The sequence below is a fragment of the Tursiops truncatus genome, chromosome 16 (genome assembly GCF_011762595.2).
Source record: "Tursiops truncatus isolate mTurTru1 chromosome 16, mTurTru1.mat.Y, whole genome shotgun sequence".
Taxonomy (NCBI): Eukaryota; Metazoa; Chordata; class Mammalia; order Artiodactyla; family Delphinidae; genus Tursiops; species Tursiops truncatus.
The window spans coordinates 62,241,562-62,266,031 of NC_047049.1; the positions used below are offsets into that span (position 1 = coordinate 62,241,562).

The 24,470-nt window shown below is 48.4% G+C and overlaps 1 protein-coding gene across 4 annotated transcripts in view; it reads right to left on the minus strand.

The window, feature by feature from the left end:
- The window catches only part of TSPAN15 (tetraspanin 15), a 79,087-nt gene that overhangs the window by 39,859 nt on the left and 14,758 nt on the right, over positions 1-24,470 (minus strand). The window contains exon 1 of one of the 4 annotated variants that reach the window (XM_033842151.2): positions 9,491-9,712. The exons of 1 other annotated variant lie outside the window; for it this stretch is intronic. In XM_033842151.2, coding sequence (XP_033698042.1) covers positions 9,491-9,586 — 96 coding nt within the window. In that variant the 5' untranslated portion in view covers positions 9,587-9,712. Of the gene's footprint in view, positions 1-217; positions 463-9,490; positions 9,713-24,470 lie in introns of those variants that run through there. 2 more of the 4 variants (XM_033842153.2, XM_033842155.2) reach the window with 2 other exon arrangements.

A 24,470-nucleotide genomic window follows, 5' to 3' on the forward strand; every position in this document is an offset into this window, starting at 1 on the left:
GCTTCTCCCGGCATCCGCGCTGATGCTTACCGCACAAGACGCCCGGCTAAGAGCCCTGGAGGCATGGCCCCATCCAAGCCTGGCCCCCTGTGAGGTACAACGGTTACCCATTTCCACAGACAGGGAAACTGAGGCACAGAGAGTTGTCCGTGACTTGTCACGTAGCCAGTCAGACCTGCTCCTCACCCATCAACCAAGAAGTGCTCGTTCTCCTAACCTGCTGCGTGGTAGAGCTGCGCCTCCAGGACTGGTCCCCTCAAAGGGCGTTTCTGGGGGCTTCCCTGGTGGCACAGTGGTTGGGAGTCCACCTGCCGATGCAGGGTACACGGGTTCATGCCCCGGTCCAGGAAGATCCCACATGCTGCAGAGCGGCTGGGCCCGTGAGCCATGGCCGCTGAGCCTGCGCGTCCGGAGCCTGTGCTCCGCAACGGGAGAGGCCACAACAGTGAGAGGCCCATGCACCGCAAAAAAAACTGACCTCAACATCCAGGCCCAACAAATATCCCATTCTGCAGTGACCACCCCCCCTCCTCTCCCAAAGCTCATCTCCACTCCTCTCAGTCTGGCATCCATGCCCTTCAAGCCCGGCTGCCACCTCCTGGAAGTCCTCCCCAGGGCTCCTCTGCAGTCACGGCCAGGCAGCCCCGCAGGAAACCACACGCTGCCTCCAACTGGCTGCTGCCGCCTGATTTCACCTTCCAGCTCCCTCGTGGGCTGACCTCCTAGTCTTCTCTGTCTCCCCTCCCACAGGCCCAGGTGGGAAGGCCCAGCCTGGAGCTGAACAGTACACCTGTGTGACATTCCCTGGCAAGGGCAGACCCTGCCCCTGGGCTCCCCCACCCCTCCTTCTCCAGGTGCTCTCAGAGCATTGAGAATACCTCTAGTTTGGCCTCCCTAGACCCACGTGCCCATCATGTGGCACACAGCCTCGCTGGTACACCACTAAAGCCTAGGAACTAAAGGGTGGGAAGAACTCAGGCCCCAGAAGAGGCTGAATGTGCTCCCAAGGGGGCAGACTTCTCCGCCCAAGGGCAAGGCCACAGCCATCCGCTCTAAGCAGGCAGAGAATCCCCAGCAGAAAGCAGCTTCCTCTGATAAGACAAATTCCAGAACTTCTCATCACACCTTATGTCCCAGCTCCCCCTGAGCTCTGTAAGGCTCCCCAGATAAGTCTCCATCCCCCCCAGGGACACCGGGCCTATAGTGTGCTGGGTGCTTCCACATCTCTCATCTTGCAGGGTCCTCCCCACAGCCCTCCAGGGTACCCGCAGATGAAGCGTCCAGGAGAATCAGAGAGTTGGTCCTTCACCCAGCGTCACAGCAGAACCAGCACTTGATCCATGTCTCCAAATGGTACTGCCATCAGGTCCTGACAATTAAACCTCCCCTCTGGGCCACTCAGACCCCAGACTCCTCATATGACCAGAGTCTCTCCACCCACAATTTGGCCCTTAGGCTTCCTCATATGCTGCAGCCATACTTGCCTACCTCGGGCCTGTGCACTTACTGCTCCCTCCGTCTGAGATGCTCTCTACAGGCCTTTTTTGTGGCTGGGTCCTTCTCAGACTTTGACCTCCTCATAAAGGCCTTCTTTGACCACCCCATTTAAAGTAGGAACTCCCATCTCTTCCCACTTCCTCCCTAATTTCCTCCTTAGCACCTATCACAGCTATGTTTATTTACTGGTTTGTCTGACTAACCTGTCTCATTCATAGTTGTTTCCTGGTAACTATCACAATGCCTGGTATACACAGTAGGCATTAAATAACTATTTTGTTGACTGAATAAGCAAACGGTCCCCACCCTGGAGGGAATGGCAGATCAAGACTGGAATCTCCTGCCTTCCAGAAGATGTCGATTCCAGCCCACTCACATCCAGAGGTGCTCTCTGGGAAAGGTTTATCTTCTCAACCTCCTGTGTCCGGGCTTACCCAGAAGACATTGTTCCCCTGTATATGCTGCCAACTGGTATGGAAATTGCATTATCAGTCCCTAATCTGGTTGACTCTAAGCCCCACCCCAGGTTGGCATTGTGACTCACAGAGAGAGAGGAGGCACCGGGCAGGGCAAAGGAGAAGGGCAGGTAGTTACTCCTGCTCAGGAACGAACAACCAAAGGCAGCGAGGTCCCAACCCACTCCTACAACTTAAAGCAACCCCTCTCTTACAGGAGGGGGCAGGTTCATGCACAGAAGCCTCGACTAAGCACAAAGAAACTTTCTCGGGGCCTTACTTGCTCATATGGAAAATGAGTTCATTAGAAGGTTCTCCAAATCCCTTCCGGGACTGTCTTCCTGATTCTCTGGATTTTAAAGGTCCCATGGCCAAGCTGGGGGAAGGGAGGACCTCTATGGGCCTGAGGCCTGAGCCCAGCGCCAGGTCATCTCTGACAGCCCATGAGGCATGGTAACCGCTTCTCCAGTATGAAGGCTGCATCACTTTCTACTTGAGTTTCACTATTTTCTCTTTGAAATGCTTGCCTAGAACAAGAGGGAAATAGACCTGCCCGATCAATCAAACACAATAAAAAAAAGTTAAATATGTACATATATGTACAAGGACATGTCCAAATGGGTAGTAACCCCAACAATGAGTTCTCGCTCAGTGGTAGAATCGAAGGTGACTTTTACTTTCATCTGTGTACCTACCTGAATTGCTTGGAATTCTTTTTAAACTATGTGCACATATTATTTTCACACAAACAAAGCTCTTTTCAAAACTTAGAAATTCCTGCTATGGACTTCCCTGGTGGCGTAGTGGTTAAGAATCCGCCTGCCAATGCAGGGGACAAAGGTCCGATCACTGGTCCGGGAAGATCCCACATGCCACGGAGCAACTAAGCCCGTGTGCCACAACTACTGAGCCTGTGCTCTGGAGCCCGCGAGCCCCAACTACTGAAGCCCATGCACCCTAGAGCCCGCGCGCCGCAACTACTGAGCCCACGTGCTGCTACTACTGAAGCCCGCGCACCTAGAGCCCATGCTCCGCAACAAGAGAAGCCACCGCAATGAGAAGCCCGCGCACCGCAACGAAGAGTAGCCTCTGCTCGCCACAACTAAAGAAAGCCCGCGCACAGCACCGAAGACCCAATGCAGACCAAAAAAAAAAGGAAATTCCTTCTGTGCTTAAGTGAGAGGCCAGGTACTTGGCTCCTTCCAGAAATGCTGTCTTCCACCTACACCTTGAGCCCTGACATGTGGAGGGACTACCACGGGGTAGGGGCTGGGGGTACAATGGCTGGTAAAGGTCACAGTGACCCCATGAAGAAAGTGAAGTCAGGCAACCGGGTCCTGGTCTGGGTCTGTCACTAACTTGCTGTGGGGTCTCAGATACTTGCTTCCTCTCTCCAGGCCTCAGTTTTCTCCTCAGTAAAACAAAAAGGTCACACTAGGGCCCTTCTAATTCTCAGTGAGTACCAAGAAGAATAGAGAGGAAGGTTGGGAAAGAACGGCTAATCCTTAAGTAGCTGGTGTAGTGTTTATCATGTGCTAGGCATTGCTCTAAGCTCTTCCTATAATTAATCCATTTAATGGTCTCAGCAACTCTCAGGTAGGTTCTGGTGTCACCCACTTTACAGATAAGACAACTGAGGCAGATGGAAGTTAGTGCCTATGTCACTCAGCCTATAAGTGTCAGAGTTGGGATTTGAACCCAGATAGCTTGGTACAGAGTCCACGCTCTTCATCATTAAACTTTAGGGAAAAATAAAGCATCACAGATCAAACTATGATAACGGGGCCCATCCTTGGAGAGGGCAAGAAGAGTTAATATTGCCTCTGGCATTTATAACCTTCATCACCTATCCACACCCACTTCCTTCTCAATCATCAACACCCCTCAGCCCTGACACCATTACCCAACTTTTCAGTTGGGTTTTCACCCTACCTCATTGTCAAGACAACAGGTGCTTGCCAGAGAGCCAGTGTCTCCACGACCAGTAAAGCCCACTTTGCAAATTCAAGGCGTCAGCAAACCTGACCACTGCTGGCTATACACCCAGTTCAGCCTCTGATCCAGGTACCCATATCTCCAATCCTTGCTTCCAAGATGCAGGTTGGGACTCAACTGCCCCAATGCAACAAGCTTTCCCTGAGGACCTACTGTGTGCCCGGCTCCAAGACCAGCATTTGGAAGAGGATACGAATGAGCTACACCCCTGACCTCCAGGAGCCCACAGTCCAGTGAGGAAAAACAGTCATGTAAACGGATCTCTAGGATACCCTGTGGTTGGTGCTATAATTAGAGATGTGTCCCCAGTGGGCTAAGGGCACATGTGTCAGAGTGATTCACCCATGTGGTGGGAAGAGGAGCCTCCAAGAGCCTCTGGGTGAGCTCCTTTCTCACTGAACTGGGAATGAGGAGACGTGGGGGCTAGTGCCAGCTCTGCTCAGTGACCTTGAGACACACCCCCTCTGAGCCCCGAGGTCACCCTCTAAAAATGAGAGGGCCCCCAAGTGTGGGACAAGAGGTCACTGTAAGGGGTTCAAGGTCATGTTCATATTGACTCATAGACTGAGAAGTTTTCATTGTTCATTTTCCTTCTGATCTTTCCAATCTCATCAAGGAGCAAATCTCAGCTTCGGTGTCAGTTTGTCTTTACGCCTCTCAAACACTTGCCAAACTGCTTTTGAACAACCAGGGCAAGCCTCAGGTTTGCAGCCTACAGCACCCACAGTATCTAGCTAGGATTAAATAACTTGTTTTATCTTCCCTGCACTATATTTACTGTCATATTTACCTACTATATTTTTTAACATCTTTATTGGAGTATAACTGCTTTACAAAGTTTTGTTAGTTTCTGCTGTAAAACAAAGTGAATCAGCTATATGTGTATATATATCCTCATATCTCCTCCCTCTTGCGTCTCCCTCCCACCCTCCCTATCCCACCCCTCTAGGTGGTCACAAAGCACCGAGCTGATCTCCCTGTGCTATGTGGCTGTTTCCCACTAGCTATCTATTTTATATTTGGTAGTGTATATATGTCCATGCCACTCTCTCACTTCGTCCCAGCTTAACCTTCCACCTCCCCGTGTCCTCAAGTCCATTCTCTACGTCTGCATCTTTATTCCTGTCCTGCCCCTAGGTTCGTCATAACAATTTTTCTTTTTTTTTTAGATTCCATATATATGTGTTAGCATATGGTATTTGTTTTTCTCTTTCTGACTTACTTCACTCTGTATGACAGACTCTAGGTCCATCCACCTCACTACAAATAACTCACTTTCGTTTCTTTTTATGGCTGAGTAATATTCCATTGTATATATGTGCCACATCTTCTTTATCCATTCATCTGTAGGTGGACATTTAGGTTGCTTCCATGTCCTGGCTATTGTAAATAGTGCTGCAATGAACATTGTGGTACATGACTCTTTCTGAATTATGGTTTTCTCAGGGTATATGTCCAGTAGTGGGATTGCTGGGTCATATGGTAGTTCTAGTTTCAGTTTTTTAAGGAACCTCCATACTGTTCTCCATAGTGGCTGTATCAGTCTACATTCCCACCAACAGTGCAGGAGGGTTCCCTTTTCTCCATACCCTCTCCAGCATTTATTGTTTATAGATTTGTTTTTAAGTTTGTTTGTTTATTTATTTATTTATGCCTGTGTTGGGTCTTCATTACTTCACGCAGGCTTTCTCTAGTTGTGGCGAGCAGGGGCTACTCTTTGTTGCGGTGCCCAGGGTTCTCACTGCGGTGGCTTCTCTTGTTGCGGAGCATGGGCTCTAGGCGCGCGGGCTTCGGTAGTTGCGGCGCGTGGGCTCAGGAGTTGTGGCTCGCGGGCTCTAGAGCACAGGCTCAGTAATTGTGGTGCACAGGCTTACTCGCTCCACAGCATGTGGGATCTTCCCGGACCAGGGCTCGAACCTGTGTCCCCTAAATTAGCAGGCGGATTCTTAACCACTGTGCCACCAGGGAAGTCCCTGTTTGTAGATTTTTTGATGATGGCCATTCTGACTGGTGTTAGGTGATACCTCATTGTAGTTTTGATCTGCATTTCTACCTGCTATTTTTGATGAGGAATATTGGTTCCCCAATGGCAGTGGTGATATAAAGCCTCCTTTTAAAAATAAACTTAAGTTTAAAAAGTGATTCAGCTTAAAGTAATATAATATTACATGTAAACAATATTATAATAGTTACAGCCTCTACGTATGGCTATTTGAACAACATCTATCAAAATTTTTAATGCACATACAAAAACAGGTGAAGCTGTTCTGTGCTATTAGACATCCCAATAGTGATTACTACTGGCGAGAAGGGGTAGCGACTGGCAGTGGACACAATGGGAGTTGCTGGCTTCTTCTGTCCATTCTGCTGGTTGACCTGGGGGCTGAGTATACAGTGGTGTTCACTTTGTAAAAATTAATCAAGTTGTACACACTTATTATGAGTGTATTCTTGTATGTATATTATATATTCATATACCCTTTAACCCAGCAATTCCACTTTTAGAAATTACCCTGAAGACATACACACATATGTGCAAAATGACACGTTCGAAGACGCTCACTGCGGCACTGTCTGCAGTAAGGAAAGATTGGAAACAACCTGAGTTCCCCAGCTGGAGACTGATTAAGTATATTTTGGCCTAGCCTACAGTGAATTCTATGCAGCCATCAAACAGAAGGAGGCAGCCCCTAGCAAAGCTCCAAATTTCACACAGATTTAAATTTAAGTGAAAAAGTAAGGGCAGAGCTGTGTAGTGTGCTACTTTATGCAGGGGGAACAAAAAGGAATATATAACATATGCACATGTTTGTGCCTAGGACATCCTGTGCCTAGGATTGCATCTCAGAAAAGAATCATAAGAAACTCATAACAGAGGCCTCCTCTGGACAGGGCAGGCCAGGAGAGAGGGATAGGAGGAAGGCTTATCACTGATGACGATTCTTCTATACTTTTAAATGTTGTACAGTCTCCTTGCATTTCCTATTTGATAGTAAGTTTTAAAGCAAAAAGCCCTATAGAAGGTGCATGGCTATGGTAAAACTTATGGCTCCTTAAATACTGAGATGAAAGTGTTGGCACTTTGGGCTTATAAAGCAAGTAACCCTTGGCCCTACTCCTCCTCCCAAGGGACGGAGACGATAGGCTCTCCTGTAATGGCTTCCAATTAACAGCAAACCCAGTCTAGGACAAATTACTTAAACTGGGCCTCCACCCTGCAGTCAAATTCTGGCACCTGGAGTTGCCCTGGCAGGTGGCTGAGCTCTTGGCATGCCTAGGGAGACTTTTAAGCACAAATACCTGCAGGGATGGGAAGTTAACGATTTGGTAAGGCAATCTCAGGTGGCTGGAAAGGAAAGATTCTGAGTTCTGAGTCCCACCCTGCTCCAAGAGAGACAAAGCAAAGGTCACAGAGTGCTCTTTTCTCAGGGCTGCAGGGGACAGTGACAGGACAGGCCTTGAAAATTCGAGTTCCGTTTTAACTGTGCAACTTTCTTTTTTATAGTCCTTGGTTTCCCCACATATCACTGTTTCCCCACATCACTAACCCCAAAAACAATCCAATGAAGTGTGGGGCAGGGTATCAGTTATCCATTTTACAGATGGAAAAATGGGGGCACGAAGAGGTTAAGAGACTGGTCAGTGATTATATATCAAGAGAAGGGGTGAAGCCAAAACAGTAATCCCCACCTTCTGACTCCTGGTCTTCCCCTATTTTCTCACCTCCCCACCCATCAACCTCAGCCTTTCTTTCAACTCTGACCTACAGAGAATGAGCTTCTGAGGCCAGACGAACAAGGAGAAGGCAAGAAAAACCCAGAATCAGAATCAAAGGGCCTACGAGACCATCTAACTCAGCCGTTTTTAACCCTGACCACACAGTAGAATTACCTGGGGAGCTTAAATAAGTTCAAATAAATACACAGGCCAGGGCCCAGGTAACTGTAGTGTTTTTAAAATTCTGTAGTTGATTCTGATGCAACTTTAAGAACCACTGAATGACAGCTCAAATCACCCCCATCCAGTTCCACATAAAACCTTCTGCCTCCCTGAAGTCTCCATCAATGGGTCTGTGCTCCATCCTCCGGCCCCCACACATACTGCTCTTCTCTCTTCCACATTACATAGAGTCAGAGAATTGGACTGGGAGCTGGGCAAGTCAATTAACAGCTCTGAGGCCCCAAACATGGAAATGACTTGCCTAAGCTCTCCCAGTGATTCAAAACAGAACAAGACTAGAATCTGGATCTTGACTACCAGGTAAGGTCACATACACAGAGGGGTCACAAGGAAAGCCAGGCTTCATGGCAGATCTAACAGTTCCTGCCAGCAGAACAGACCCAATGAGGGCTGAGGAGAAGACCAGGAGTGTGCATGTGTTTTGAGGCAGAGGAGTGTCAGGTACCTGGGCAAGTCTACCCTGTGGGGAGGGGTGTCAGGTACCTGGGCAAGTCTGCCCTGTGGGGAGAGGTGTCAGGTACCTGGGCAAGTCTGCCCTGTGGCATACTGGGGGTAGGGGGCTATTCTAGAGTGGCAGGGCTGGCACTGGCCTGTAGAAAGAGGTCCTCATTTCTACAAGGGGGCCCAGTCTAGTCTGAAATCTCCATAAAGAAATGCTGTCTATTGGGGCAGCTTACCAGGAGGGCCCAGCTCCCTTGCCCATAATAATAATGGCTGACACCTCTTAAGCTCTTCACTGGTCCCTGTGCTAAGCAATGTACTTGACCTGTTTCATTTAATCTCCACAACCATTCTGAAAGTTGAGTATAATTACTGTCTTCATTTGCAGACCGGGAAACTATGGCCTAGAGAGTTGAAGTAACTTCCCCGAGATCACGCCGCTGGAAAGAGGTAGTGGCAGGATTCGAAGGCTGGTTCATGTCCAGCCACTACCACCCTGCCCCCAACAAGAGAGAGAGAAGGTTAAGTGCAGGGGCTTTTTTAAGTTACTGAGCACCTGGGAGCAGCCGGAGACCACACGTCTGGTGGAATCCTCCTTTCACCAAAGAGGAAATCAAGGCACCTGGAAAAGCATCTTGCTCAGGGGCATCGGCAAGTAAATAGTGGGGACAGCATAAGGAGTTCAGGTCTCCCGACTCCGGACAACAAAGCCCTACCACTTCTCCGCAGACGGATAGAGAGACGAACTCAGTAATACCCGGCAGGTGGGGTGAGCGCGGCCAAACGTGGTAACCACAGCCTACGGCACCAGCGGAAGCGCAGCGGACTCGCAGAACCAAACTGCTGGTCAGGTGCACACAGGTGAGCCAGGCGGAGCTCCTTCGTGGGAGCTCCTTCGTCTGAGACGTTGCCACCAAGCTCTAAGGCTCCGCACCGAGCGGCTGAAACTCAGGCGGAGCTGGAGCAACCATAATTTCCTAGTTCACAAGGAAAGTGGGACGAGAATCCAGGAGTGCGCTTCTGCCCCTCCCTGGAGCAGACAAGCCTGGACCCAGCCCACCCCCACCGCCGGCTCAGCGTGTGGGTGAACAAGGGAGTGCCGACTCCCCCTCCCATGCCGGGGCCCGACTGGGGTCACTCACCCAGAACACCGTGGAGTAGATGACGAGCGAGAACTTGAGCCAGAGATAGGAGAGGCGCGCGCAGTAGCGCACCTGCTCCGAGTCTCCGCGGGGCATCCTGGGGGGCTCCCGGGCTGGGTCCCTCGCTGCCAGCAGCACCACCTGAGGCTGCCTGCCCGGCTCCCCGCCCCGCCACCGGCGCTCACTCGGGGACTGACACCGGCGAGCCGCAATCACAGCCCCGGCCCGGGCCCACCCAGCCCCAGGGCCAATGGGCGCTCTGGGAGGGGGCGGGCCTGGGGCGGGGCAGCGGCCTGGACCCAGAGGAGGCCGAGGGAGGGGCAGGGGCGAGGGTTTTGCGAAAGAGGTCGCGTGCAGCTGTGGAAGCGCCTATGCTCAGGCACTTTGGGGGCCGTGGGAGAGTGTGTGCAGAGGGGCGCTAGGGAGACAGCTAGAGTGCTTCATTCGGGTTACACAGAAATGCTCGCTTTCCACTGTTGTCAAGAGAGAAGACTATGGGAAAAGAGCAGGAATTTATGGCTAAGGTGTTAAAGTGTGCAAATGAGTGTGCAAGGCATGAATGGAATAAGGAAGTGGAGTTCCTCAGCCTAAGGGGGGTGGGAGAGCCGCATCTAGGAAGGTGCTGCAGACGAGGGTGCGGGTAGGGGCCCTCGTGGAGCTGAGGCCCGCAGTTTCCTCTTGTAACAGTTTGGAGGCTTTTCCCCAGGTCTCTGAGATTCCCCTTCTCTGCGGCCAGGTGAGATCCCAACCCTGCCCCAGTGGCCTCCTCCTCTGAGAAGCCCTCACCCCCTCACCCCAACTCAGGAGCCCCCTCCCTTGCACACATTCAGCCCAGCTCTGACCCAGCTTCTTCGCACCCAGCCTTTCCCCTGCCCGGGGTCAGAATCTGTCTTCTTGTCTGTGAGTCTGTCTCCCACGGCCCCTGCTTGACTCACTGCTATTTCCTTTCCCTGCAGGCCTAGCTCAGCCTGGGACTTGGCAGGCCGGCAACCAGTGTTTGTGCCATTCAGGAATTAAATGTGTGGCCCAGAGGTTGTGAGCTCACGGCAGCGCTAGGTGGGGTCCCTGGTGGTGACTGCAGGAATGGCACACTTGTCCCAGTCCCCTGCCCTGGACTCCCAAGCCTCCCAGAGAGAAACAGAGACCAGGCTGTCCCAGCCCTCAGGGCTCTGCCATAGAAAGAAGAAAGTAAGGTGGGGGTGGGGAGGGAGGCAATGCCCTGCCCAGGGAGTTAAAAGGAAGCCAGTTTCCTGGTACTAGGAAGCAAGCGAGCCTTGCAAGGTTGGGTGGAGACTTGGAACCAGGAACTGCTGAGGGTCACCTTCAAATGAATAACCAGGGGCTAAGAAGGCATCCTACCCCAAGGTTAGAAGTCATCCTTTCTGTCCTTTAAGGAGGAAGAAATTAAATCTTTACCCCTCTTTGCAGGACTACCTTCCCTCACCAGCCCCACAGAGCCAGGCTTACACCCACTCATGGAGGTGCTCATCTCCATCCCCAGGAGGGGTTGTCTGTCTCCCTCTCCCTGGGGGTTCGCCTCCTAGCCTCCTTCCCCACTCCGGTTTTCTTTCAGTTGCCCCCGCCTTAGTCCTGACCTCTCTAGCTAGCTGCACGCTCTCCTCTTTCAAATCTTCCCTAGTGACACACACACATCTGAGTGGTCCCTCTCAGCTCTCCCTGAGCCCCTAAACGATGACGCCCTGAGGGATGAGGCTGAGACACCCCCACAGAGAGAGCCTGGAGCTCTTTGGGGCTAGCACAGCCTTTCCCGGGCTCCTGGGCAACTTCGTTGTTCCTCCCACCCCCAACCTGACCCCAAGCACTATGGGCTGCTCCTCAGACACATCTGCAAATACTGAAATCTCAGAAGAAGTAATGACCTATTTTCAATTTTTCTCTCCTTTTGCCAGGACCTCTGGGCTGGGGGTCAGCAGGCCTGGTGCCAAGCCTGGCTTTGCCATTAACTTTGTTAGAATATGTGGCATAAATAGTATGACACAGAGGTGGGAGTGTGACCCTGGCTGCAGCTTTGAACCACGTGGTGATCTTCAAATGTATCCTGATATCCAAGCCCCACCCCAGTCCAGTTAAGTCAGAATCTCCACCGACCGGGGCCTGGGAATCAATATTGTTGTAAAGGTGCCAGGTAATTTCTAAAGTGCAGCTATGACTATCACCAAGTCTAGAGGTAGTCATGAGGGTGAGGTGGTTGGCCAGAATTTATCAAAAAGGCCACAGTCCAGAGGGCTCTAAGCTATCCAGTGGTGCGCTGGTCAGTGTTTAATAACTGGCTCTCTGGTTGGTGGGGTGGGCAGGGAGACCCTGTTGCCACTTTCCATAGTGTAAATACTTCTGCCATGTCTGAGATGTACACAATCACATCCAATCAGCTCAGCACAGCCCTGCAGCTCTCCCTCTCTCAATAATGATTAGCATAGAGAGCGCCACAATGAATGTATCAGTGAAATTCATGGCTTATTAATTAGCACAACAGGTATTAGAAATAAGCTATCTTTTGGTGAAATTACTGCCGGCATACCTTGGAGATATAGGCTGGGTTCCAGACCACTACAATAAAGCCAATATCGCAATAAAGTGAGCGACAGGAATTTTTGTTACCCAGTGCATATAAAAGATACATTTATACTATACCACTGTCTACTAAGTGTGCAATAGCATTATGTCTAAAAAAGCAATATACATGCCTAATTTAAAAACAGTCCACTGCTGGACTTCCTGGTGGCGCAGTAGTTAAGAATCTGCCTGCCAATGCAGAGGACATGGGTTCAGTCCCTGGTCCAGGAAGATCCCACATGCCATGGAGCAACTAAGCCCACAAGCCACAACTACTGAGCCCGCGTGCTGCAACTACTGAAGCCCAAGCGCCTAGAGCCTGTACTACACTACAAGAGAAGCCACCACAATGAAAAGCCCGCGCACCGCCACGAAGAATGGCCCCCGCTCGCCACAACTAGAAGACCCAGCAACGAAGACCCAACACAGCCAAGAATAAGTAAACTTTTAAAAAATAAAAATATAAACTTTTAAAAAATACAAAATAAATAAAAATACTTCATTGCTAAAAAATGCTAATCATCATCTGAGCCTTCATCGAGTCATAATCTTTCTGCAATAGTAACATTGAAGGTCACTGATCACCATAACAAATATAATAATGAAAAAATTTGAAATATTGCAAGAATTACCAAAATGTGACACAGAGACATGAAATGAGCAAACGCTGTTGGACTTGACACAGGGCTCCCACAAACCAATTTGTAAAACAACGCAGTATCTTCAAAGCACAATAAAGCGAAGTGCAATAAAACAAGGTGTGCCTGTAGCTATTCGAGATACGTAGATTGGCTAAAATGATGAGGGGCACCATCCATTCCTTCTTCAGAGTAAAAAAAAAAAAAAATCTCACTTAAGGATGATGCACTGGGCTAAATCCTTGAGGCATCCCAAATCCTGAGGGATTCTGGTTGCCTGATGTGACCATCTGTCTAGCTGAATCCTGCATCTAGAACGTTGTATCTTTCTTGAGTGGACCCTTCATGCAAGGTGACAGAGCACCTAAAAGGACAGAGGGCTGAGCCTTCACTGACTTTACAGAACAGACTGTATGAACCGGTTTTGTGGCTTCCTGCTAGTAAATGCTTGTTGTATACAGATTTGTATGGGTAGCAGAATTTGTTCTGAGATCTATTGTCATGATAATCCTGGCAGGGAGATTGTAGGAGGAAATAACTAACCTTCACCTTTAGCGGCTACTACTGCTTATGAAAATGAAACCTACGGATTGTACACAATCAACTTGGCTCTCATAAGTTTGCACCCCTGCCTCTGCTTCCCCATCTGTGAAACCATGAGGCTGGACTGTTTTTCTTCTACCTAGTTCTAACAATCTTAGCTATAGTCCTCACAGACAAATCAGTCAGCAAATGTACACTGAGCTTCTACTATGACTCAGGCCCTGCCCCAGGCTCTGGGGATACAGCTGTAAACAAGATAGACAAGAGCTTCTATTCTCTTCTACTGGGGCATGGGAATGCGGGGCGGGGGGGGGGGGGGGGCGGGGGGGGCGGGGACATGCAACACACATGACAACTACTACATGAAAAGGGTAATTTCAGGTACTGATATGTGCTAAAGATGCGGGAGAAGAGCTTCTAGTGGAAGAAGCAGCAGGTACAAAGGCCATGAGAGAAGAAGCAGCTTTGAGAGGGTCCATGTGGCTCATGCAAGGACCTCGGGAGAGTAGAACGGGGAGAGATCAGAGGTATAGGAAGAAGCCTCACAGCTTTCGTAAACAGTGTAGATTTGTTTCCAGTTTTAGTGAGGGCCACTGGTAGGTTTTAAGCAGGGACGTGATACTGAATGTGATTTAAGCTTTAGAAGGTTGCAGCTGGGACTTCCCTGGTGGTCTAGTGGTTAAGACTCTGAGCTTCCACCGCAGGGGGCGCAGGTTCAATCCCTGGTCAGGGAACTAAGATCCCACAGGCCGCGTGGTGGCCACAAAATAAATAAATAAATAAGAAGGTTGCAGCATGGAGGACAGACAGGAGACAGGGCTGGGGGTGAGGAAGGCTGGTTAGGAAGCCCTTGCACAGTCTCAGTGCAAAAGGCTGTGGACTAGGGGTACAGCACTGGGAAGAATGACAAGTGGCTGCACTGGGGATATATCTTGGTGATAGAACCAACAGAGCTTACTGACAGATTGGGTGTAGAATGTGAGGAAAAGAGAAATCAAGATGCTCCCAAGTGCTTTTGCCTTGAGCAACTAGGTAAATGTTGCTGTCATTTACAAAGGTGAGGGAGGTCACAAAGAATGCTGCTGGGGGGAAGTGGGTCAAAAATCAATTAGTGGGGACTTTCCTGGTGGCGCAGTGAAGGCAGATTCCTGGTGGCGCAGAATCTGCCTGCCAATGCAGGGGACATGGGTTCGACCCCTGGTTCGGGAAGATCCCACATGCCACGGAGCAACTAAGCCCATGCACCAAAACTACTGAGCCTGTGCTCTAGAGCCCGTAAGCCACAACTAGTGAGCCCACGTGCCACAACTACTGAAGCCCGCATGCCTAGAGCCTGTGCTCTACAACAAAAGAAGCCACCACAATGAGAAGCCCGTGCACTGCAACGAAGAGTAGCCCCCACTCGCTGCAAATAGAGAAAGCCTGCACGCAGCAAAGAAGACCCAACGCAGCCAAAAATAAATAAAATAAGTAAATTTTTTTAAAAAATCAATTACTGGAATTCCATGGCAGTCCAGTGGTTAAGACTCTGCACTTCCACTACAGGGGCCACGGGTTCAATCCCTGGTCGGGGAACTAAGATCCCACAGGCCGCATGGTGCGGCCAAAAAAAAAGAAAAAAGCTTTCCTTTAAAAAAAAAAATCAATTACTTTGGCCATTTAACTTTTTGAACTATCTTTTCAAAATCCAGGTGGAATTGTCCAGGGAACTCAGAGGTGAGGTTTAAGCTGGATGATATAAATTTGAGAGTCATCAGGTCAATTTAAATCATGGGCCTATGTGAGATCATCTAGGGAGAAAATGTAGCAAAAGTAGAGGGACAAAGACAGACCCTGGGGCCCCTTCCCTTGAGAGGAAGAGAAGCTGGCAAAGAAAACAGAAAAGGTACAGCCAGTGAGGTAGAAGGAAAATGAGGCCAGAAAGGTGACAGGGATGCCTAGAGAAGAAAGGGCTTCAAGAAGTTAAGAGACACACCATTGTAAAGCAATTATACTCCAATAAAGATGTTAAAAAAAAAAAGAAGTTAAGAGATGCTCAACGGCACTTAATGTCCTGGGAACCCCCCTTAATACGCTGAGGCTTCAACTATGTTCTGAGAGGGCGGCGGCGGATGGGTGGCACAGAGCAGAGAACTGACCATCAGCTTTGCAAGATGTGGGTCACTGGTGACTTTGATAAGAGCTCTTTCAATGGAACAATAGGAACAAAATCCTGATTGGAGTGGATAGAGGAGAGAAAGGAAGCGAAGAAATGGAGGCGGTAAGTGCAGACAACACGGGGAAGTATACACTAGCAGGCAGGTGTACAAAGCCGTTCACGTGGGAGTGCATATGTGGACTTCTTCCCAACCCACCAAACAGCCTCCCAGGCCAAATATGCATGAGTTAGCACCTATGTGGAAGAGTTTCAATGGTCAGGAATTTCAGCAGCTTCTTCATCAAGAGATAGAATCTGTTTCCTTACCTCTTGAATCTATGCTGGCATTCTGACTTGCTTTCACCAATAGAATGTGACAAAAGTGAGGCTGGTTGAGTTCCAAGCCTAGGAATCAAGAGCCTTGCAGCTCCTGCTTTGGGCCCTCTTGGAACGACACTGCCATGGGAACAAGTATGAGCTAGCTGGAGAAACCACATGAGATAGAAGCAAGGTTCCTGGCTGGCAGTCCCCAACCACCAGACATGTGTGTGAAACCATCTTAGACCATCCAGCCCATCCATGCCACATCTGACTGTATCTATGTGAAGGAATCCAGGCACAAGCAGCTGAATCCAGCCTAAATGTACCAACTTAGAGAACCAATTTAGAGACTGTTGTTCTAAGGCACTAAATTCTGGCACGGTTTGTTATACAGCAGAAGATAACTGGTACATTCTTAGAGGCAAAAAAATTCTTTAAACTCAAACACCCATCTCCTTTTTTCCTCTTCCTCCAATTCTTCCCCCAAAGTACTGCATTTTTGAGTCCATATATTTCTTCTTGAGGAGAGACTTTTGTTGTCCTTCAGGTTCTCCTTGACTCCTTTTAGTGCCATCTCGTGGCTCAGAATTTAGGCCACTTCTCCTTCCCATCCCATCTTAACTCTCAAGGATCTCCATTTATTCTTGACCAGTTATTTATTTAGCATCAGGCACTGAGCTGTGGGACTTCACATAATCACCTCTTTTGTATTTTTTGTGTGTGTGTGTGTGGCTGTATTGGGTTTTCGTTGCTGCGTGTGGGCTTTCTCTAGTTGTGGTGAGCGGGGGCTACTCTTCATTGCAGTACACGGGCTTCTCATTGCGGTGGCTTCTCTTGTTGCAGAACATGGGCTCTAGGCACACGGGCTTCAGTAGTTGTGGCGTGCGGGCTCAGTAGTTGTGGCTCGCGGGCTCTAGATCGCAGGCTCATTAGTTGTGGCACACGGGCTTAGCTGCTCTGCAGCATGTGGGATCTTCCTGGACCAGGGCTCGAACCTGTGTCCCCTGCATTGGCAGGCAGATTCTTTTTTTTTTTTTAACATCTTTATTAGAGTATAATTGCTTTACAATGGTGTGTTAGTTTCTGCTTTATAACAAAGTGAATCAGTTATACATATACATATGTCCCCATATCTCTTCCCTCTTGCATCTCCCTCCCTCCCACCCTCCCTATCCCACCACTCTAGGTGGTCAGAAAGCACCAAGCTGATCTCCCTCTGCTATGTGGCTGCTTCCAACTAGCTATCTATTTTATGTCTGGTAGTGTATATATGTCCATGCCACTCTCTCACTTTGTCCCAGCTTACCCTTCCCCCTCCCCGTATCCTCAAGTCCATTCTCTAGTAGGTCTGCATCTTTATTCCCGTCTTGCCCCTAGGTTCTTCTGACCATTTTCTTTCTTTTTTTTTTAGATTCTATATATATGTGTTAGCATACAGTATTTGTTTTTCTCTTTCTGACTTACTTCACTCTGTATGACAGTCTCTAGGTCCATCCACCTCACTACAAATAACTCAGTTTCGTTCCTTTTTATGGCTGAGTAATATTCCATTGTATATATGTGCCACATCTTCTTTATCCATTCATCTGTTGATGAATGGACACTTAGGTTGCTTCCATGTCCTGACTATTGTAAATAGAGCTGCAATGAACATTGTGGTACATGACTCTTTTTGAATTATGGTTTTCTCATGGTATATGCCCAGTAGTGGGATTGCTGGGTCATATGGTAGTTCTATTTGTAGTTTTTTAAGGAACCTCCATACTGTTCTCCATAGTGGCTGTATCAATTTACATTCCCACCAACAATGCAAGAGGGTTCCCTTTTCTCCACACCCTCTCCAGCATTTATTGTTTGTAGATTTTTTGATGATGGCCATTCTGACCGGTGTGAGATGATATTTCATTGTAGTTTTGATTTGCATTTCTCTAATGATTAATGACATTGAGCATTCTTTCATGTGTTTGTTAGCAATCTGTATATTTTCTTTGGAGAAATGTCTATTAAGGTCTTCTGCCCATTTCTGGATTGGGTTGTTTCTTTGATATTGAGCTGCATGAGTTGCTTGTATGCTTTGGAGATTAATCCTTTGTCAGTTGCTTCATTTGCAAATATTTTCTCCCATTCTGAGGGTTGCCTTTTCATCTTGTTTATGGTTTCCTTTGCTGTGCAAAAGCTTTGAAGTTTCCTCTGGTCCCATTTATTTTTGTTTTTATTTCCATTTCTCTAGGATCTTGCTGTGATTTATGTCATAGAGTTTTCTGCCTATGTTTTCCTCTAAGAGTTTGATGGTGTCTGGCCTTACATTCAAAATCCATTTAGAGTTTATTTTTGTGTATGTGTTAGGGAGTGTTCTAATTTCATTCTTTTACATGTAGCTGTCCAGTTTTCCCAGCACCACTTATTGAAGAGGCTGTCTTTTCTCCACTGTATATTCTTGCCTCCTTTATCAAAGATAAGGTGACCATATGTGTGTGGGTTTATCTCTGGGCTTTCTATCCTGTCCCATTGATCTATATTTCTGTTTTTGTGCCAGTAACATACTGTCTTGATTACTGTAGCTTTGTAGTATATAGTCTGAAGTCAGGCAGCCTGATTCCTCCAGCTCCCTTTTTCTTTCTCAAGATTGCTTTGACTATTCGGGGTCTTTTGTGTTTCCATACAAATTGTGAAATTTTTTTGTTCTAGTTCTGTGAAAAATGCCAGTGGTAGTTTGATAGGGATTGCATTGAATCTGTAGATTGCTTTGGATAGTAGAGTCATTTTCACAGTGTTGATTCTTCCAATCCAAGAACATGCTATATCTCTCCATCTATTTGTATCATCTTTAATTTCTTTCATCAGTGTCTTATTATTTTCTGCATACAGGTCTTTTGTCTCCTTAGGTAGATTTATTCCTAGATATTTTATTCTTTTTGTTGCAATGGTAAATGGGAGTGTTTTCTTAATTTCTCTTTCAGATTTTTCATCATTAGTGTATAGGAATGCCAGAGACTTCTGTGCATTAATTTTGTATCCTGCTACTGTAGCAAATTCATTGATTAGCTCTAGTAGTTTTCTGGTAACACCTTTAGGATTCTCTATGTATAGTATCGTGTCATCTGCAAACAGTGACAGCTTTACTTCTTCTTTTCCGATTTGGATTCCTTTTATTTCTTTTTCTTCTCTGATTGCTGTGGCTAAAAATTCCAAAACTATGTTGAATAATAGTGGTGAGAGTGGACAACCTTGTCTTGTCCCTGATCTTAGTGGAAATGGTTTCAGTTTCTCACCACTGAGAACGATGTTGGCTGTGGGTCTGTCATATATGGCCTTTATTACGTTGAGGAAAGTTCCCTCTATGCCTACTTTCTGGAGTTTTTATCATGAATGGGTGTTGAATTTTGTCGAAAGCTTTCTCTGCATCTATTGAGATGATCATATGGTTTTTCTCCTTCAATTTGTTAATATGGTGTAACACGTTGATTGATTGGTGTATATTGAAGAATCCTTGCTTTCCTGGGATAAACCCCACTTGATCATGGTGTATGATCCTTTTAATGTGCTGTTGGATTCTGTTTGCTAGTACTTTGTTGAGGATTTTTGCATCTGTGTTCATCGGTGATATTGGCCTGTACTTTTCTTTCTTTGTGACATCTTTGGTTTTGGTATCAGAGTGATGGTGGCCTCGTAGAATGAGTTTGGGAGTGTTCCTCCCTCTGGCAGGCAGATTCTTAACTGCTACACCACCAGGGAAGTCCCTCACATAATCACCTCTTAATTCCCCACCACCCATGGAATTTGATGTGATGAATCTCACTTTACAGATGAGGAAACTGAGGTTCAGAGAAGTAAACTGACTTTTCTCCAGTGGGAAGTTCAAATACTCTGAGCCAGCAAATGATGTGCTTTCTACTGAATGCAGTTGTGGCCCCAGCTACACTAGAATGAAATGTGTTAACTATGTGCCTTAAAAAGCAAAGAGAAATAATACACAACAGCGCAAACATTAAGAGTTCAATACTGATCAGAGCTGAAACTTTACACAGTGTTATTGTGTGTTTCTGCAAGATGGTAGTTCTGAGCTTTTACGTGTTTCCTTAAAAAGAATCTATCAAAAAAGTCTGGGAAATGCTGCAGGACTTTTTCATATCCTTTAACGTGAGAATGGATATTGTTTCTCTCCAGGAGGAAAGATGGGGATGCAGCTTTTCCCAACTATATTTGACTGCACAATCCTATTTCCCCCAGACAACAGCTGTTAACACCTCAATAACTAGTATCTATCAGTGGCTTGGGGCACATGGCACATTCAGTTTTAAAACTGGGACAGTCCCTAGAAACCGTAACAGTTCACCTGGGACTGAGGGGTTTCCTGGGATCTAGGAGTTTTGGTGCTAAAAGAGTCCTGTGCAAAACCAGGACAAGATGGTCATCCTATTTCTTTCTACCCTTCCCATGATCTCACAGATGTTCAGAAGGGACTAGCCAGTGGTGTGAGGGCTTCAAACTGTGCCCTCAGAGGAAAAGTCAGAGAAAGGGGAAGGGAAGACTCAGGGGATAGGACCAGTGACTTCAGCTATCTGAAGGTTATCATGGGGGAAAGAGGAAAACTCATTCTAAGGGATCCCTTGGGATAGGAGTGGGACGAAGGGGACCTGCTGAAGGTGAGTCAAGCTCCCTGAAGCAGCACGGCTTCGTGAAAAACATTTGATTCACAGTCAGGGGGCAGGTTACATGCCAGACCTACCACGTGCAAGCCAACTCTGAATGAGGATACTGGGAACTTTGTTACCCACCTGGGACACCAATGCCATCTGTGAAATGGGATGCTTCAAGGTAACCAAATGAAATTATCAAGCACTGTACCTAGAACAAAACAGCTCCTAAAGAACTGAGTCAAATCTGCCCACAGCTGGGTTGCCTCTGTGCAGTCCAATGGGGACCAGTAGACATGGAGGGGGCCAGGCCTCGGAGACCACCAGAACCCCTTCCATCTCTTCACAGCCCAGGTGCTGGCCCTGAGCCTAGCATCCACCCTCCTAGGACATTTATCCTCTGGCTGGTTTTCTCCTTCAAAATTTTTGGAGCCACCTGCCAGCGCTGGGAGGTAGGCTGGATAGGTGTTTGTATGCCCAATTACAAATGAGAAAACAGGGAGGTTAGGATATTTCCCCTGGTCACAGAGGGAATTAGCAGTAAACCAAGGCTGACAGTGGTGATTCAAGGAGTACCCGAGCTGGGAGGATCTTCAGATATCATTAGGTCCACCTGCCTCATAAACGGACAGAGGAACTCAAGCTCAAAGAAGGCCAGAATCCTGCTTACAGCTACCCATTTATGTTTTATGCCCTTTTCTACATGTGTGCTATATTGCACAATAAATGTTTTTTAAAAAGAAAAATGTTCCCTTTTATTTTGCATTTCCCTGATAATTAGTGAGGTCAAGTGTATTTTTACATGTTGATCAGCCATTGGTGGTTCTATAAATTTTCTGTTTTTATCCTTTGTACATTTTTAAATTAAGTAATAGATTCTTTTAAGTGGGCAATGCCAAGGGCTGACAGACTGAGAAAACGCCATTCCCATCTCTTCTCCTCATAAGGGAGGGGCCTTTCTGGAGGAGATTCCAAGCTGGCCTCACAGAGCTTTGACAGAGGAGGAGTCTCGCCGCCGGCCACCTGTAGGGGTTGGTCTCACTGGGGCCCAGCCAGGCGTTCTGGGAAAGCACCGTGGGAACAATGGCTGCTGGGCCAGGCCTGCGTGACTCACTGGGAGTGGTGAGTGCCAGCCATCAGGGCGGCAGCAATAGCTCCACCTGTCACTCGGGAGGGCAGGGCACCTGCTTCTGGAAGGCTGGGTGCTGCTGGGGAAGGGGAGTCTCAGAGGAGGTGGCTGGGCCCCCAGGGTGGTCAGAAGGTACCAGGAATAGGCCTTGGGGGACACAGAAGTGGGGTCTGGACTTGATCTTGCAGCTACTGAGGAAGGGGTGTAAGGTTTTACACTCAGAAAACGTACATGGATCTGCTGGCCTATGCCAGGAAGGTTAACAGGCCACAGCATCCTGCCCTGTGCTGGTTGCTAGGGGACCCCATTACAGGTAGACTGCCCAGTTTACAGCTGACTAAGTGCTTTCACCCACTTGTTAGAACCCTCACCACCCCCAGATTTACTTGGATATCGCCCCCCTCCCCACTCGGTTGTCGGCAGGGGCCATCTCACCACCTGGTATCTGGGGACCTGGGGGGGGTGCTGGGCACACGTAGCTGCTCATTAAACACGGAAGCCACAGGTCAGCTGTCTCTCGCAGCGCGGGCCGGCTCTGCCTGCAGCCCCGTTCAGACTGCAGGTTCCGTCCTACCCCGGGCCTCACCAGAAAGCCAGTCACACAGACATTTGAGGAAAAACTTGTCCCGGGAGGAGCCAGTTCTCTTCTCCCAGAAACACCGCCCCCTTTCTCCTACTTCCGGTATTTCCCCTCAGGCCATTTCAACTTCCTCTTTCTTGTTTGCTGAGCAAATTCACCTCAGCTGCAGCACCTACATTCTGTCGTAAATTCCCAAGTCCCCCTCTGCCCGGCTCAGAGAAAGCAAAAGGCCTTCCACTAGCAAAATGCCATTTTCTGTTACAAACATGTGTTGACTGAAATGTGGTTTTTTTCCTTTTCTGTGGGTCATCAGAATCGCTCTGTGTGGGAAACAAGACGAGGAGGATACTTCTTGCTTCACTCACGAGGAGACACAGTCTCGGAGTGTGCGCCCAAAGTCACACAGCCCTTCAGGGTCCGCGCAGGAACTCGGACCCGGGGCTGGTTTCCACCTCCTGCTCAGCCTCCTCAAGCTTCCCTCCAAACCCTGGAGCAATGCTGGCTGCCTCTCTGCCCCAGCAAATTCCCTGAGATCTCACGAGGACTGCAGAGAAAGCAGGCTGGTCTGACTTCTGGAGGGTCAAGTAGGGACTGGGGAAAAACACCATGAGTTTAGGCTGCTAAACAGTAGTTAGTTCTAGTGCATCATAAATGCCATAGGAACCTGCATTTAAAGTCAGCTGGGGGGGCTTCCCTGGTGGCGCAGTGGTTAAGAATCTGCCTGCCAGTGCAGGGGACGTGGGTTCGAGCCCTGGTCCGGGAAGACCCCACATGCCGTGGAGCAACTAAGCCCGTGTGCCACAACTACTGAGCCTGTGCTCTAGAGCCCACGAGCCACAACCACTGAAGCCCGTGTGCCCAGAGCCTGTGCTCCGCAACAAGAGAAGCCACCACGATGAGAAGCCCAAGTATCACAACGAAGAGTAGCTAGCCCCTGCTCGCCGCAACTAGAGAAAAGCCCGCGCGCAGCAACGAAGACCCAACGCAGCCAAAGATAAATTTAAAAAAAATTTTTTTTAATAAATAAATAAAGTCATCTGGGGTGGAGGGAGTTATGGAATTCTTCTAGTAAAGGATCTCATCTTCCTCTAATTTTATTCTCTTGTGAAGCCAAAACAACTGTCCCCAGAACATCCTCCAATTCAATACCGCTTATACTTTTTTTTTTTTTTGGCTGTGCTGCATGGCTTGTGGGCTCTTAATTCCCCGACCAGGGATTGAACCGGGCCACAGCAGTGAAAGTGCAGAGTCCTAACCACTGGACCACCAGAGAATTCCCCTGCTTATACATTTTTTTTAACATGACCCAGAACTGTAGTTTACGTTACAGCCCAATGTACATACAAAACACAAAACTGAGCAAAAGTTGCATGAAACAAACTCACCCTTGCCGCAGGATGCGTTCTTATATTTTCTATACTGTCCCTTTTAACACTAGTCATAACCCACTGTTTGAAATCACTAATTCAAACTCCTGATAAAATGCCTCCAGAGAAGCCCTACCAGGCCTGTTTTAGCAGACAGGTAAGTCGCACCTGGATTTATAACATTTGTTTGTACAGAGTGTACCCAGGTATTAAGCAAAAGCCAAACCATTATAAACTGGGCTCAAATGAATCCTGAGATTGCCTTGATTGAGCAGTGATTGCACATCGCTTACCCCCTCCCCCTGCCTGCCACCCACTCTCTGCGTGACATAACCCGGAAGCCAGGAAGGAGTACCTGAGGCCATAACCCGGAAGCCAGGAAGGAGTACCTGAGGCCGCAGGGAGACCCTACATCTCCAAGGGCAAGAGCAGGTTTGGGGCTCCACCCTCCTGAGCTACAGCTGAAGGGCCAGAGGTGGGAGAAGGGGCACAGCCTCCTTTCGGCACCAGGTAGAAGGGACTTTCTGGTTCCCAGAGGTGACCTGCCCCCACCTCCGTGGAACCCTAACTCTTCTCAGGGAGGGGCTGCTTCTGCCTGCAGGCCGTGTGTGGTCCTGGGGGCCTGCACCGCCCAGCTGACCACCACGGAGTGGGGGGCAGCACTGGTGGACTGATGGGTTCCAGGTGGCCAGCGAGCCTCCAGGGATGCCTAGAGTGGAGAGAGGCGAAGGAGTGACTGTTTGCCAGACCTTTCCTTCGCGAAAGGCCCAGGAGAGCATAAACTGCTGTGTCTTCCACCGCTTACTGGCTTGGTCCCTGTTCTAAACATGTCAACAGCCTGGCCTCTATGGGGACCAAGGGGGAAAAAATATGAGGAAGGAAAGAAAAATCACACCTATTTAAAAGGACTCAGTAACATACGGGAGGAAGCCCTAGGTGAGCGCGTTAAGTAGAAGTAGCAAGAAAGAGAGGACTTCAAATAAAGAAAAATTGGTTATGGGAAGATGCAGTTGGAGGACACACAAAAAAATTCCTGCTAACTAAAAAATATGAC